General features: G+C 41.0%; 2 protein-coding genes across 2 annotated transcripts in view; one reads left to right on the top strand and one right to left on the bottom strand.

The window, feature by feature from the left end:
• The window catches only part of LOC104952022 (glycerol kinase-like), a gene marked incomplete at its 5' end in the record, with an annotated part of 16,191 nt that extends 9,257 nt beyond the window's left edge, over window positions 1-6,934 (top strand). Inside the window, 4 exons of the mRNA XM_010778779.1 lie at window positions 2,556-2,699; window positions 4,734-4,820; window positions 4,977-5,060; window positions 6,199-6,934. Of these exons, the coding sequence (XP_010777081.1) occupies window positions 2,556-2,699; window positions 4,734-4,820; window positions 4,977-5,059 (314 nt within the window). The remainder of the gene's footprint in view (window positions 1-2,555; window positions 2,700-4,733; window positions 4,821-4,976; window positions 5,061-6,198) is intronic.
• Window positions 6,935-7,850: 916 nt separating this feature from the next.
• Window positions 7,851-14,079, bottom strand: ddx18 (DEAD (Asp-Glu-Ala-Asp) box polypeptide 18). Its single transcript, XM_010778778.1, has 14 exons — window positions 13,936-14,079; window positions 12,617-12,775; window positions 12,288-12,524; window positions 11,680-11,815; window positions 11,010-11,110; window positions 10,701-10,900; window positions 10,396-10,510; window positions 9,932-10,071; window positions 9,690-9,851; window positions 9,446-9,598; window positions 9,210-9,323; window positions 8,692-8,748; window positions 8,424-8,601; window positions 7,851-8,297 (listed from the first exon to the last, which is right to left on the bottom strand). Exons 1-14 carry the CDS (start codon window positions 14,039-14,041, stop codon window positions 8,149-8,151), a joined length of 2,007 nt encoding a protein of 668 aa, XP_010777080.1. The 5' UTR covers window positions 14,042-14,079; the 3' UTR covers window positions 7,851-8,148.
• Between the last annotated feature and the right edge of the window lie 2,442 nt (window positions 14,080-16,521).

Raw genomic sequence — 16,521 nt, 5'->3', positions numbered from 1 at the left:
TCGTCGAATGGTGAAAAGGTGAGGAGTGTAGAGGGGTGTACAGTAGAGAGTGTGAGGACCTGTCGGAAGTCTTAGGGGAGGACGCGTGATCATAGTTCATGTGGGTTTCTCAGACCGAAGAAGAACAGACAAATACTACTAAAGAGAATGCCCGTTTCACATAATAATGATTATAGTTAAAATCACAATTCTATTTTGCTTTGAAAAAATTTGAGAAAAGAGCTGCATTTGTCGACTGTTACTGACTGAGAGGTGGTGTCCAGGGGGCTGAGGAGTTTTTTTATTGTGGAGAAGAGTGTTTTGGGGTTTCTGGAGCCTGAGTGGATTAACTGAGAGTAGTAGGTGGTGCGGGCATGGGAGAGGGCATCTTTGTATTGCTGTAGGTGGTCCTTGTATGTTTGAGAATGAATCGTGAGACCTGTTTTATTGCGGAGTCTTTCAAGTTGACGGGCACGGGTTTTCATCAGACGGAGTTCAGGGGTGAACCAGGGAGCAGAGTGGGTGAAGGAAACGGTTTTGGTTTTTATGGGTGCAATGCAACAGTAGGTTGCATTGTGGGTAATGTAGACTCCAGGGCCCTTTCTCATTTCATCAAATCCCCCTCCTCGACTCCTCGACTCCTCGGTCCTCCGGTAGTGACCCGGAAATGAATTTCAGCGCGCCATGTTGAAGGACATCTCATTTCTCTAAATGCACTTCGAGGATCGAGCGTCGAGGAGGCTCTCTGGAGGAGCTATAACCGAGGATACACTGATGGGTCCTCCACGGTCCTCCACAGCTCCTTCGTGGATGCATTTCTGGGAACAGAGATGTTTCAAAGCGTCGTGACCATGGTCGTGACGCACGGCCGGACTTATCTCAGCCAATGACAGCTCTGCATGCATGCCCTGGATATTATTTTATTAACTGCTCTCATCGCAACGCGAGGTTTACAGAGAGAACAGCTGTGAGGTTCGTTCAGAAAGCAGAGCAGTGTGTAAAATATATATCACTCAGTATAACAGGCCTACATTACTCTCCGTATTTGCTTTAGTTTAGTAGATATCTAAAACAAAGAGTGGATATTTTCTAAGAGACCATTTAGTGCTTCACATAATAAAATACACAAAGGCTGTAGCCTGATTATGTGCTTTAGGAGCTGTAGGTGCGTGTGGTACAGTGTGTAGGTGTGTGTTAATGGACGTCTCTTTAAGATGACCGCTCAGAGGAGAGGAGTTCTCATTCCTCTAACCGCCTGCTGCTTCTCCTCGGCTCCCCTCCTCGACTCCTCCGTTCGCATCTCCTGTGGGCGAGACTAAGTCTCGAGGATAGGAGTCGAGGAGGGGAGTCGAGGAGGGGAGTTAGAGAAATGAGAAAGGGCCCAGGTTTTGACAAGAAAGAATGCGTGGATGTAAAAGAGGCTCTGTTGGAACTGGCTTACTAAGATACTTAAACTAAGTATGTGGTAAATTGAGTATGTATTATTAACACATATGTGGATGACGTGTCAGTGAGAAATGTCCGGGTGTTTACTAGTCAACATTTGAGCTGTGAGCTTACAAAATAAACTGCCTGGAATCCATTGCAGCCCACCAGACTGTCCGATGCACTGAAAGGCAGACTGTTTTTTTTTTACAAATTATGGTGCAAAACGATTAGGAGGAGCTCACATTTTATAATGAACAGTAGCATATATATTGACTTAACACAAATAGTTCTGTTTTTTCAAATTCATTAAAATAGTAGGAGAAAATATGAAATTGAATGTGAAATGTTGATGGGGCTTCTGTGAAAAACTTTGAAATGAACTGTAGCTCGGACCGGTAATGTCATGACAATGCAGTCACATGATCGATTCAGGCGTGTTGTTACTGAGTGAACTTCAGTGTGAGAAGTGTGATGGTAACGGCAACAATTGAATGTGTAGTATGAAGGGCATACATATTGAGTATGCAGTATGTACATATACACTGCCCCTTTCTCTGGTTCAGCTGCATGGATTGAAATGGTTTAGCTGTCCCATATAACTGCATTAAAAGAAAAGGTGAATCAGTAGAACACTGGCAGGACCAACAGCTTCACCAAAGTTCTCTAACAACAGCTCTAAAGTTTCTCAAAGTGTTTTGTCACTGTGACCAATGATTGAACCTGGACTTTAAACCCTCTGTCCTCTGACTTTTGTCCCAGTTCAAAGGAAACACAAACAATCACACACAGATGTTGACTTCAATGCTGTAGATTAGGGTAAGATAACTGATGTGTACTTAGCGGTGTACCCAAATGACATTATTAGTTTAAACTGAATAGGCATGACAACGTCCAGCCTACTCATAGCAGGACACATCTTACCACTTTTCTATCTTGGATCATGATTAAAATGCTCATTGGAAGATTGCATTATTAAAAATAAACTCAGGTATTTAAAACATTGTTCCTCCTTAAATATCTGCCACATGAAAAACATTTTAGCGTTTATATAAATGAAATGATTAACTTGTCTAGTTCGTAGAATGAATGGATATGACTGTACCTAACTGAAAACATGTCTCCTGTGTGTCTGGCTCATGTTGTTCCAGTGCGACCCACCATGTCAGAGACCACCGCTCTGGGGGCAGCCATGGCAGCTGGGGCAGCAGAGGGGGTGAGGGTGTGGAGCCTGAGCCCGAGTCATCTGCCACACGCCACATCTGAGAAATATGAACCTCAGATCAACCCTGATGGTAAGGAGGAAAAACTGGAGGAAATGTGTTAGGCACTCGATACACAGCATGTGACTCTCATAGGGGTTCACATCACTGCTGCCATCTAGTGGATGTTACCATCATGACGGTGTGTCTTTTACAAATCTGCATCTAATCCAGTGGTTCTCAAACTTTTTCTGTCATTCCCCACTTTGAACAGGTGGGCCTTTTCAAGCCCCACCTGTTCCTCATCGCTCCAATAAAATGGTAGGCCAAGCTTAAAATTGTCAAATGTATCGTTCTATAACAGGGGTCTCCAACCTTTTTTAGGATGAGAGCTACTTTCAAAAAATAAAACAAGTCGTGAGCTACTTTTACTCCTCTTTTTTTTTTTTTTTGCTGTGTATATATTTAGCACATTTTAACATTATTATATGCTACCTTTAACCTTTGTTTGCTGTTTGGGTCTGTGGGACCCGTTTTCAGTGTTTACTAAAATAAAATGTATTCAATTTAATTATTTTAACCTGCTTTATTTGGTGGTGGACGTCACATCCTCTAGTCTAGGGTCCGGGGGCATGCACCCCCAGGAAGATGTTTTTTAAATGTTGAAGTTAAATGCATCAATCTGGTGCACTTTGAGCTAGGGCTGCTCAATTAATCATATTTGAATCGCAAATTACGATTTTGGCTTGCAACGATTATGAAAACAACATAATCGAAATAAAACAATTATATTTTTTTCAGTTTAATTATATTTAAAGTTCAGGGTAATCAACTGTTAAAAACATACTTTTCAAATTATTTTCTTCAATAAATTGATGTTTTCAAAGTAAATGGTTAACCGTTTTATATAATCGTGGATACATTTATTGACCCAAATAATCGAGATTAATGATTTTTGCCATAATCGAGCAGCCCTACTTTGAGCACAACATGGAATTTTGGATACAGCTCTCAACACCAAGATGAAAGAGGGGAGCTGTATACTTTCAATTTAAATCCAAACCATCTTTAGATATGAATCTACAACAAATAATTTTAAACTTGTGTTTATTCTTATCTTATGTTACCTAGTTTAGCATTCTTTCTTTTTATTTATGTGCATAATTGACTAATCCCTCCATTTTTAACCTTTTTACTGTCCTATAGAACCAACCATGGGAATGTATTTCTTTAACTTTATTTTCTTATAACTTTATTAAATAGATAAAGTGTGCTCTCCTTTCTTTGCTCCTCTCTCTCCGCTCTCTCTTCCGCTCCAACAATTGCTTTTCTTCCCGACTCCAACGCTGTTTGTGTGTGTTCTGTGAGAGCGTTTTCACATGTGGTGTATGGAGAGATTTTTTTACCAGTGGCGAGCCTGTCTCTGAGGGCCTAAGATATTCTACAAAAATAATATTTAAAACCATTAAGAACATCCTTATATTGGCTTATATATCTTCCTGATTTTAAATACTGTTTTTTTTGTTAGTAAGTATTTGCACCTTAGTTTTACCAAAAGTACTTGCCATGGAATTGTAGTCTCAGCAATAACATTTCAAAGAAATAAATCCTTTGCAATCTGGCCTATTCAGTTTATGTTTGAATGTGAAGTGTTAAATGAAGAAGCTGTCTCTGCGAGGTGATGACAGGAGCTGATTGTGACGTCCAGCTATGAATTCACAGAGGGCCCGCTATAGTAACTGAACGAGAGAGTAATGGTCTTGTTTCCATTAGCAACAACAACTGTCAACAGCGTAAACTCGCCTTCAAAATAAAGCATGCCAAATTACACTTAAGACATTACAATGCAGTGTCCTTTTCAATTTCAAAGAACACAAATTGGGTTATTTACAGGTGTTGTTTTGTGTGGTAGAGGGTCGCTTTCATTGATGCTTTTTGCACTCCGGGCGGGCCATTGTTTTGATATTCCACCAGTGTGAAAAAAAAAAAAATATATATATATTTTTTTTAAATTTTATTTCGTGACCCACCTATCACATCTCTGCGCCCCACCAGTGGGGCGCGCCCCACACTTTGAGAAACGCTGATCTAATCTGACCCTGGTGTATGTGTCGTCTTCACAAACAGAGAGCGAGTTCCGCTACGCTCGCTGGAAGAAAGCCGTCCAGAGGTCCATGAACTGGGAGACCAACGAGCCCTGCTGCAATACCAACGGTACACATCTGAAATATTTGTCCTATAACAAAACGGATTGAGTTATTACAACGTCAGTGACGTATAGTTCTTTGTAGAATTTTCCCCTGAATCTCAAACAGTGAACAAGTGCAATAGTCTGGTTTGATCCCTCTGGATGCTCTCTTTCTTCTTCAGTGACAACAGGTGTAGGGAAGAAGATGAACGGCACACCCTGGGGGGTGCCTCCCCCCCCTCCCCACATCAGAGCGGACCCCTAAGGTCCGACATTGCTGCATGCTGTGTGTGTGTGGCTGCTTTTTTATGTTGTGAAGGGTTAACTGTGGCATGGTCCCATTACCAGGCTGTACTAACACTGTTCTGAAGGGTTTGACCGACCAGTTTTTCAATACACATTTTTTACACCGAAGAATTCTCTGAAACAAAACCTGGCCTTCATTGAACAAATGATTTCAATCAATGAATGACAGGTTTATCCCCCAGCTTTTTAAGGAGTGCTGAATGGTAAATACAGTTGTTCTTAAAGAACTAATTTAAATACTACAGTTATTAGACAACAGAGTATTATTGTCAAATGAATCAACTGCGTCGCTCTAGCCCTACTATGTTGTTTAAGTTGTTTGGGTGTGCATGTTACTGTGTGTATTACTCTTCCAGACGTTGTTATGTCATTAGTTAAGCAGCAGTTTAAATTTAAAGACAGGCAGTCAGGGCTCAGTCTGGCTCATCCCAAAATCAAACGCCTGTAGGGCCATTTATCAATCTAGATAGTTTTTGTGTTGGATGCAGAGTATTGGAGATGTCTACCCCAACTCTACAATATAATGTAATTAAACATTGTTGTGAGCAGTTTGATGTATGAACTATTTTCCTTCTTCCAAACTACTCCTACCAATGACTGAGCTGAAGCCTCTTCTGTGTTGCGCTAAGGAAAACATGGTGTAGTTTGGTATAAATAAAGTAGTCCCTACATTAAACTGCTATCAACAAGGTCTTTGGAATAACCAGGTCATGATTTCTGGAAGGAGACATTGCTGTTGCCTTTGTTTTTGTTGTTGTGGCAGATTTATTTTCTTTTTTAACACATAGAGAAACCACATGCTGAGTGCCATCTAATATTTTGAATAAAAGGTGGATATCTCCCACACTCTGCCACTTGCACTAAGACAGATTGATTAGAGATAAAAGGAAAAATATGTAATATATATTTTTGGGGTGAACCTCTGAATTCAGACTGAGCCGGACCTGTTCCACACCGTAGATGCTAACTGACAGAGCAAACACACACAGGTTTCATGTTTTGGTTCAAACATTTTTACCTGCCACCGTATGTCCAACCAAAAGAACTTTGTCGATCTGTGTGGCAGTCTCTCTGATAATACTGTCCTTCCCCTGACAGATCCCCAGCTGTAACTGTGGATCATGGAGCAGTACAATGGCAGCACCTCTGGAAGAGTGATGTGCTCCCAGTGGATAAAAGACTTGAAGGCTGCATGATGTAGCTAGCAGTAGGACCCCACATCTGACTGAAGGATGAAGAGCCAGCCGCATTAAAGACTGACACAACCTGGGGAGCACTATGGAACCGTTTTTGGATTTATGGAATTTCTTTTGTCTTTCTTTTCTGAAAAGAAAGTGTTCTTAAAGCATCCTTTTTTTAATCTATGAATTTGCCTTCAACTTGTTGAGCATAGCAAACTCAGGTGTTGGTAGCAAACAAGCACACTAGTGTACCTCATCACTGTGACACTGTTGTTAATTGTTGTGTACACTGTTTTAATGTCTTTGTGCCTCTTTCTTAACTTTGGGATGCACAAGATTAGTGGGACTAATGCTTGAAAAAGGTTACTGCTCAGCATCTCTACTGTTAGTGGGGTTTATTTTTTTGAAGAACTTAAAATTTGTGAGATATCTTCTGAGTTAAGGATATCAGGCATAATTAGTTTCCTGGATTTTTACCATGATTTTCTTTCTAGATTGAGGGGAAACATGCTACATGTTAGCACACACTATGCATTAACTGACATCTAGCTGCAGGCAATCTCACAACAGCACTTTATAATTTATCCTGTGTATAATGAGGATTGTGAGCCATGCAGGATTTAAACAGGTTTATTAACCTGATTGTTTTAAGATGGATTAATGTTTTTAAGAATTCTTTCTTTGAGAGTTGATCATTACTCAAATCTAAGACTAAAGGAAGCCCCTATACAATCTATTAAAAAATCATGGTACTACGATTGTTTCCATGAGTTTTTGTATTTAGTCAGTTATATATAAACAATCATACACATCCTGATGATGAAGACATCAAGATTTAGTCTTCTGAAAGTTGAACCTTTTTATATATATATAGCATTTGGGTACTGTATTATCTGACATATTTCAAAGACACAATGTGTGAAATATTAACAGAAATGTAATTTACCACATTCAAAAAGGGAACCAACAGAATGTGAAGCTATTACAGTGTCAAGACGTCCATGTACTGTGTTGCAGATATTTGCTGAAGCTAACGGACTAGCTTTGCCTGGCTCCTCGAGGTGATAATGACTCAGTTTCCATTCTGGTCTTAAATCATGAGGACGAGAAAGTACAGCTGCTCCGCGCTTGACGTTAGAGTCTGTATGTTTTTAAAGTGTGTTCATTGGACTTCAGTGGTAGAAAATAGTTTCTATTTTTTAATCTACTCAAAATAGTGTGCTGGTGATTCGACCGTTTCTGCTACTTTGGATCTAATACATTAAAGAGACTGTCAAAGCAACAGACCAGTTAGCTAGTCCAGCGCTAACAATAAACTGACACCACACGTGAAGATTATGAGTTGTATACATTTAGATTGTATAGATCCGGTACTGGAGTTCAAATGCTGCCCACCCCCTTATCTCTTTAGAGCAAGTGGCCTGGTAATACATATTGCTCTTTTAAAAAAGGTGTATAAAACGTTCCATGTAATATGTTCCTAATGATCAGACCCTGTTTAAGAAGAGCCCTCAGCTCTGCAGGAATGGATCGATAAAAATGTGATGTTGAAAAATAAAGACACGTACATCAGCACCTCATGGTTTATTTCAGGTTAGTTCATTGTAATGAGCAAAGTCTACATGATACGAGTCAAACTTAACATATTTAAAGTCAACAGATTTAATATTCCGGAACAGGAAGTTCACATTGGAATGCAGCTTTAACACACCACACCCCGATGATGTTTGTTCACAGTTACACAATACATTTACACATATAGGAAAGCCGGAGCCTTCCCTAACAAAGCAGGAAGTTCATGTACTAAAAAAGGCGGTTCTTTAAATACACAGAGGAGGAATCAGTCCAGGAGTTCACTGTTCGGTCTTCAGCGGGAGAACTGCCTCTTGTCACCCCCCTTTCCTTTGCTCACATGCTTAAAGACTTTTGACTTTTGCCCAAATTTGGACTTCTGGTATCCAAAGCCACCTCCACCGCCTCTCTTCTGCAGCTTTCCTCCTTTACCACCGTGCACGTCTGGAGAGGAGCCGGATTAAGGGAAACTTCAGCAGTTTATTATACATTTCTATATCATTGCACATGAAATGAGGGATACAGGCCATGACAGACTTAACACATTAAACAAACCACAGGAAAGGATACTCAGATCGACGTATGGAGGTACTTTGAAGCCGAAGGACAGCGCCACCATGGGGAGGTTCAGGGTGTTCACGCTGTAGATCTGTTTGAGCGAGTGGGAGTCGTAAGCTCTCACGTACGACTTGTAGGCCTCCTGCGCTGACTTGTGAAGGTAGTAGTTCTTCTCTATCAGCTTCTCCAGCTGAAGAACATCAGACAGTGTGTGTGATTAAACTGGCACAAAACCCATATATACATGTATTTAAATTTTCTAAGAGAGATAAGTTCTCACCTGGGACTGGATGTCAGAGATTTTAGCCCAAGAAAAGTCAAACTCACTCAATGGGACCTGGACAGAAAACGGTGTTCATACTGACATTATTCACCTGACCTCAATATTTTATACTTAACACGTGATACATATCATTGATATCATGATCAAAGATTTAAGCCCTATATTCCTAGCCAGCCCTAGTTAGGACAACAAATATCCAAGAGTTAATGTTTGTAAAATGCAATGAACTAAATAGCATGTCAGAAATGAATCAAAAACGATTTAGGATTCTCTGATCTTTTTATAGTGACTTGATGAACAAAGATTTAGTCAAAATGCAACACAGCATTATGTGAACCCTTATCAGTGTTATATTTTCTCACTTTAAGCACTTTTTGCAAAGTCTAATAAATAGCCATGTAAATAAAGACAAGTCCTACATGTCCAGCAGGAAAGGCATAACAATTGACAGAAAATGTAAATTGTGGATTTACGTGAGCCTTCAGGTGAATGTTAATGGGGCAGAGAGATGTTACCTTGGCCTGCTTCAGGAAGCGCAGGAAGCCAAGCTCCTCGGGGCGGAGGATCAGCAGCGCGTGGCCCTTGCCGTTGATGCCTCTGGCTGTCCGGCCCACCCTATGGATGTACTCCTGTGAGGGGGGGAGAGGGGGTTGGTAGGCTTAATAGGATTCCTAACATTTCTTCTTAATTCAAAAGTAAACAAGTGTTGAACAATTATCATCATGTGATATAACAAGAGCCGTTTTGATACCTTGGGGTCATCTGGGGGGTCGTACTGGACGATCCAGTCCACCTCGGGGATGTCCAGTCCTCTGGCAGCTACGTCAGTACACAGCAGGATGCCTGAGTCAGCGTTGCAGAACTGGAAGAAGGTGGTGGTACGTTTGGTCTGCTTCTGCTTGCCCTGGAAATGAGAAGAAGAACCGTTGTTACTACCACTGGCTTTGTAGACGAGACAAACTCAACTTAATGTGAAGCTACGTGGCGCTTCTTACATGGATGGCCATGACAGGTAGGTCGATGTAGTTGAGAAGTTCGTAGTGGAACTTCACAGACATGCAGGAGGAGAAGAAGACCATGAGCTTCTTCTTGCGGTTCTTCTTCAGGAAGGTGAAGAGCAGCAGGAAGCGCTTCTCTGACGGGCACACCACATAACCCTGAAACATGAGACATTTCTTTAGAGTGCTGCGGAGCGGCAGTACAGCTCTGCGTTCACAGAAACCGCAGCAGAGCCTACCTGCTCCAGGCCGTCCACTGTGGCGTTGTCTTTGTTGTCATCCACGCCCACGTACAGCGGCTCCTTCTTCAGGGAGATACGGGCCAGGTCCTCCACCTTCCGGGTCTGCGTGGCTGAAAACAGCATGGTCTGTCTTTTCTCTGGAGAGAGCAGACAATAGGCAGGGGTTCAGAGACGGAAGGTGCATCAGAGGAGCGAGGTCAACACAGCCTGGGATGTGTGTCTTTTTGGATACTATAACATAACAGAAATATGTCTGTTTGGCAGACAGGGCGGGACATTATCTAAATATATAAAAGCTTATTACGGACTAAAAGTACACATATTTCTTAATTTTCTGTTTTGATTGTGAGCTTTTTGTTTCAAAACTGTCAATTACTGTCCTAACTCTGGAAGTGGATCACTAAATTGCTGACATACTCCAACAAATGTGTACAACAGTCAGGGGTGGGGTGGGCACGTACTTGGCAGCAGTTTGATGATCTGCTTCAGCTCCTCCTCGAAGCCCACCTCTAGGATCCGGTCGGCCTCATCAATGATGAGACACTGCAGGTTCTTGTACATGAATCCGGGCGTGTTCTGAAGACAATGTTATTTAGTTTGAATGATCTTATCCACGTATTCATAATAAGAGTTTAGAGAAGGAAAATATAAAACAGTGATTAAACGTTTAGTCAATGTGTAATACCACCAATTCTACAGTGTGGTGAATGTGTGATGCTCTGTTCATGATGCTCAGTACATGTGGTGATTCTGGGGCTGAGCTCACCTGCAGGTGGTCTAGCAGTCGGCCCGGTGTGGCCACCACGATGTTGACCCCGTTGGCGAGCCTCTGGGCCTCAGCGGAGCGGTTGCTGCCCCCCATGATCAGCCCGAAGGTGTGCACGTGATGCTGGATCAGCTCCTTCAGCACACCATAGGTCTGCATCGCCAACTCGCGTGTGGGCGTGAGGATCACCACTCCTGTGCCTGGGGGTTGGTGGGGGGGCAGTATGAAGCATCAGAACACAGTTTGATACACAAGGAATAAGAAATGTTTCAGCAATTTGTAGAAAGAGTCTATTAACGGGAGTCTCACCGTTCCTGGGCATGAACTTGAGTTTGTAGATGAGCTCTATTGAAGGGATGAGGAAGGCCAGGGTCTTACCACTTCCTGTCTTGGCGGCCGCCAGGACATCCCTACAGAGAAGAAAAGCAGACCGTTTCATGAAGACAACACTAAAGTGACGTTTAATGGGAATGAAAAATATATTTTAATAATTTAAATCACCTTTTCCCTGTTGATCTGAATAAGTTGCTTTTCATATATAAAGTGTAAAATAGAGTGCCGCTGTGAAGCGTCCTAAAACCCGGAAGTAAGTTAGCATTTTACCACTTCCTTTGACAAAAAAAACAATGCAATTTCTCCATAGGATGTTGGAAAATAGCTGGAAATAAGGTCTGTGGTTGACACACATTTAAGAGACGGATCACGTCCTTCCGGGTTTTAAGACGCGTCACTGTGGCACTCTATAGGGTCTAACAAGTGTGTTGCTGTGACAAAAAGGCGGTCACTGTCTGTGGACCGGTGTTAACAACCATCAAGCTACGCATAGACTTGACTGGCACATAATCTGCGATATCTTTGACTAATCCTGTCCTAGCCAAACGACAGGTGCTTCTCCATTTCTTTCTGAAATAAACTGATGCCTAAAAGCCTAAGAACAACAAACCTGTCCGTTACAGAGTAACAGCAGCGTGACGCTCACCTTCCCTCCAGCAAGGGGCGAATACTTTTGTGCTGGATCTCAGTCATGTGTTCAAAGCCCATCTCCTTCACTGCTTTCAGCGTGTTGTCACTCACCAGCTCAGACAGAGAGGTAAAGGCTGTGTCCTCAAACGCTCCTGTAATAGCAGACAACAGTTCATCAGTGGAGGGCTGAGAGGAAAGGCGTAGATTAAGCATAGGAACACAGCATGTCAGGAAGGGGTTGGGAAACTAGTCAGATCCAGTGTGCTTGCAGTGAGTCCAGTCAGGAGAATCACTGGGGACCCCCACAAAGACCACCACTAGAGTCTCTGTTTTCTTATCGTCTTGTTGACATTACAACTTCACAGAAATGTAAGACAGTTTAAAACGCAGAATTTTTAACAATGGTAATATTCTACATTTTTATACAAACAACGACTACAAATTAAAATCAAAGTAAAATCGATTAAAAGGCCTTGTCTGTACCAACGGTTTATTTCCACCCAACAGGTTATTAGGAAAGGATAAGGAATCAGATCGTTAAGAGGAATAAATAATGGAATTGGTTTTTATATATTCTTATCATCTCCCATCCGTGAGTTAAACAGATAGCTAATTCTTCTTTACCCGTTAAGCCGGATGGTAATTCAGGTTGATCTTCCTCTTCATCATCTTCCTCTCCAGATTTGTTGTCCTCATCTTCCTCTCCGCTCTCATCATCATCATCATCTGCAGCTTCCTCTGGTTTGTCTGCATCCTGTTCTCCATCTGCTAATGCTGCTCTAGTCTCCAGCTCTTCATCGTCCTCCTCTTCATCGTCCTCTTCATCGTCTGCTTCCGTCACCGTTTTGGTTTTCTTCTCAACTGGAAACAGGAGTATGACATGTTGGTTAGCCATCACAGGTAAACAAATATTTAGTTTTTAATGTGAAGCTAGCAGACTGCTCATGTGTTACCTGGTGATCCAGAAGTGTCCACGAGCTTTCTCTTATTCTTGGTCTTTTTCTTCGCAGTAGCGTCTTCAGTGGGGGTCCCCTCTTTCTGTTTCTGCTGGGGTTTCTTGGGTTTGTCGTCAGGCTTACAAGCAGCTTCGGGTTCTGTTTCCAACCCATTTGCTGTCAACACATTGAAACAAAAACACATTCACACTATCAGCCAGATGATATGCAGAGGTGGAAAAAGTACTCAGATTGCGTACTTAATGAAAGTAGAAGTACCAGCGTGAAGGAATACTCTGTTGCAAGTCAAATTACTGCAATCAACATTTTCCTCAAGTAAAAGTAGTTTTCTGACGGTATTATCATCAAAATATACTTAAAAGTACCAAAAGTCAACAGATTGGTCCATTTCAGAATAATATGTTTTATAATGATTGATCATGAAAGTGTTCTCAAAGCTGGTAAAGGTGCAGCTAGTTTGAATGACTTTGTATACTGCAGGGTAGCTTGTGGATTTACTCCAGGTGGAACTAAAGTCTGATTTAACACTTGATTATATTTCACATCATTCATCCACATCTGTAAAGTAACTAAAGGTATTAAATGTAGTGGAGTAAAAGCTTTGAGAACTGTTTAACACTTGTGTGCAATATAATCTTTTTAAACGTGTTAATGTGGAGCAAATCTTAAGAGACTTTGTGAAAAAGTGGGTTTATTAGTAGTTCAGTGTTTTGTTTTATTTAATTTATTTATTTATTTATATATATAACCAATAAGTGATAAATAAATATAGTGGGGTAAAAAGTCCAATATTAGTGGGGTAGAAGTACAAAGTAGCAACAAATGTATATATTAATTAAGTACAAGTCCCTCAAAATGTTACTTAAGTACAGTACTTAGTTTAATTTACACCACACAGGATATGGAAAGATCTTTGAGCAGTTCTGATGGACTTCATGATGCTTCACTTTTCTCCCAGGGTGTTTAAAACGTTTCTTTAGGTTCATGGAAGCCAGTGAAGGCTGATACTTTTGGGCCTTCTGCTGTCACATCCGTAAGGAGAACTTTCATGTTGTCCAGTGCTAGCTAGCAGCATTACAAAAATTTAAAAATCAATCATTGTGATGGTTAACAAATTATGGTGACACACGGATAAATATATCGTTACATATTAAAACCAGCTAATGTCATGAAACAGTTTAACCAGTGTGACAAGAGTTCCTGATTGAAATCCCTCTCGTGAGAAGCTAACGTAGCTAGCCTAGCATGTAAGTTCGACACCCCTTCAGAAACACTAAACAAATGCAACAAGATCATATTTGTTCTACATGACATACCGGTCTCTTTGTCTTCTGCCTGCGTTTTCAACAGTTTGCGCTCTTTGTCTTTATCACTTCTCTTCTGGATTTTCTTGCGGAGCAGCTTCATCTGTAAGTCCGCCATGGCTGCTGTGCATGCACACGTGTGTAATATGTGTGCGGTGTTCAGGACCCAATGGGGGTAGCAGTCTGCATTGCCTGAGTGAAAATGCGAAGGACCTCTCTCAAAATCCTTTGAGGAAAGACTTTTGGCCAGGGGAAAATATATTAAAGTTAGAAAATTCCAAGAAATGTTGAATGTGTGAATGAAACTTCGGTGGGCGTCCCGATCGTCCCGATGCTAACATTACCCCCGCTGAGTAAGTATTAATAGCATTAGTTGTATTGTTAAGGTACAACAAAGAGTATACATTCATTTTAGCTCACTTTTAGCTGACTATTTTAACTTTATAGATTACATTTTTTGAATTATTGTACCACATTCCTGCATCGTTTCTGAACATCTTTAGATTACCACTGGATTTAGTTAACGACCGACAGGTGTATTCAAAGATTTAGATGTCTATGTGCAGCACATTTTAGAAACTTTGTAAAATATTAGAATTATTAGTACATCATATCACATAGGCCTACGTATATCATGTGTTTTTATATATAATTGTAACTAACTAAGTATAAATATAAGCAGGGCCGGACTGGGACAATAATTCAGGCCGGGAATTATACACCCAGCCAGGCCACTACCAGTTTTCTTTTGTGCCATTTTCCTGGATTTATTTGTCAATATTTACAGCGTTGCTGCCAATAGTGATAGCCCTAAACTTTAAATATTCTACCCCAGAATAAACATATGGACATGGGTTACTATTTAAAAAAAACGTGCCAATTTATTTAGGAACCAATCCATGTGAACATATTTTAAGTGGAGGTGGACCTCAAATCCCCTAGGGGGGTCTGGGGGCATGCTCCCCCGGTAAGATTTTTTTAAAATGTTGGACTTAAATGCATCAATCTGGTGCACTTTGAGGGGGAAATAAAGAGACTACACCCACATGAAACAGAACTGTATACATTTAAATAATCATAAAATCATAAGAACATGGCCATAACCAATAACATACCATATCCAATATGTAAAACATTTAAACTTGTTTATTTATTTGTTTTTGGTTCATTTATAGTTGTGAGTGTGTCTGGGCTCCTGAACCAGCCTCACCCGTCTTCCCCCTCTCCCCCTGCTCCTCTTTGATGCAGCAGCAAAGACTAGTTTTAGCTCTCAACAAGTTTTTAAAGTGTATCTTGCCTTTTTTCACCTAGTGAATTTTTTTAATTATTATTCATGCATATTTTACTAATCACTACCCCTCAAATGGAAGTATGTGTTTACATAAATGGTGACCAAACCGTTTGAGACCCACAGAGAACTTAGACTAAGTTAACTATCTAAACACTCAGAGTCCTTTACCTCACCTGAGCTGTAGTTATCAGTCTCTCAGTCTGACAGGAGAGGACTCTCCTCCACCTTGTTGACAGCTCATTATATCGGTTAGCGCAGCTAGCTAGCACCAGATGCTAACAACAACAATACACGTAACCGGTGCGCGCTTTCTCTCATGCTCGCGCCACACATACACACCAAGCCCCCAGGAAGTGCGCCGGACTCAGATGAAAATATTCGTGTTGGCCAAACGGCGGTACTACACTTCCGTTTGGTTGCCAGGCCCGGAAACACTTTTTCCCATTGACTTACATGGGGAAAGAGTGGTCTGTAAATCGTTGGATAATTTTTTAAAACTAAATAAACTACCCAGTATGAACACTTGTATAGCCCTTATTAAAAAGATTAGTTCCTCAAGTTGTAAAAATGTGCTAATAACGTTATTCTGAGAGTTATTTCCCTCTGCATTATGAACGCGCATCTAACCCACGAGACCACGCCGCCCGGCACGTTCATGTTACGTGTTCAGCATGGTCCCGACAATCAGAGCACACTGTGCTCACAGGGAGGGTGGGGGCTGGAGCTACAACGAGCCGTTAAAGGGAGAGAGTGAAATTCAGTGAATACAATACACGTAGTTTACAGAGATGCTGTATGAGAAACCAATGTGAGTTGCGTTTATCTTTACCCATGGATGCACAATAAGAACGGACCCATATCGTCTTACTCCCATCCCACGGAGCTGTAATAATGGATATATTGCACATGTTTACTGTAATTCATTATCATACTACATGGGCTGTATGATTAAACATTGTACCTTAAATGTTGTATTAAATAAAGTTAATATTACCGACGTTAGATTAACGACCCTGTAGCTTCTTATTGCACTTGCAATATACCATTAAAGGAGTTGAACGTTGCTGTTTGCTATTACTATGATACCACGCAGGGATAAACCAGAGTTTACAACCTTTGCATGTGGGCACAACACGTTTTGACCCAGATTAATTAGCTATACCATATGATATCGCCCGAGGAAGTCGTTATACATATAGAAATAAAGAGTCAAAGCTCTAATCAAATTAACAGTTGTGTTAATTATACTTGTATATGTATATATATATGTATATAGCCTGTTTTGTATATTTATACACACAAATGAA

The sequence above is a fragment of the Notothenia coriiceps genome, unplaced genomic scaffold (assembly GCF_000735185.1).
Source record: "Notothenia coriiceps isolate Sejong01 unplaced genomic scaffold, NC01 NC01_scaffold00019399, whole genome shotgun sequence".
Classification (NCBI taxonomy): domain Eukaryota; kingdom Metazoa; phylum Chordata; class Actinopteri; order Perciformes; family Nototheniidae; genus Notothenia; species Notothenia coriiceps.
The sequence above is the reverse complement of the archived record's forward strand: the minus strand, read 5'-3'. Positions and strand labels throughout refer to the sequence as shown.

Bases quoted from the DNA above. Each gene is read 5' to 3' on its own strand.
- ddx18 (XM_010778778.1), bottom strand. From the start codon at position 14,041: ATGGCGGACTTACAGATGAAGCTGCTCCGCAAGAAAATCCAGAAGAGA. The intron at 9,852-9,931 runs GTAGGCTCTGCT...CTCATGTTTCAG, and splicing joins CAGTGGACGGCCTGGAGCAG to GGTTATGTGGTGTGCCCGTC. The intron at 9,324-9,445 runs GTATCAAAACGG...CCCCCCTCACAG, and splicing joins ACCCCCCAGATGACCCCAAG to GAGTACATCCATAGGGTGGG.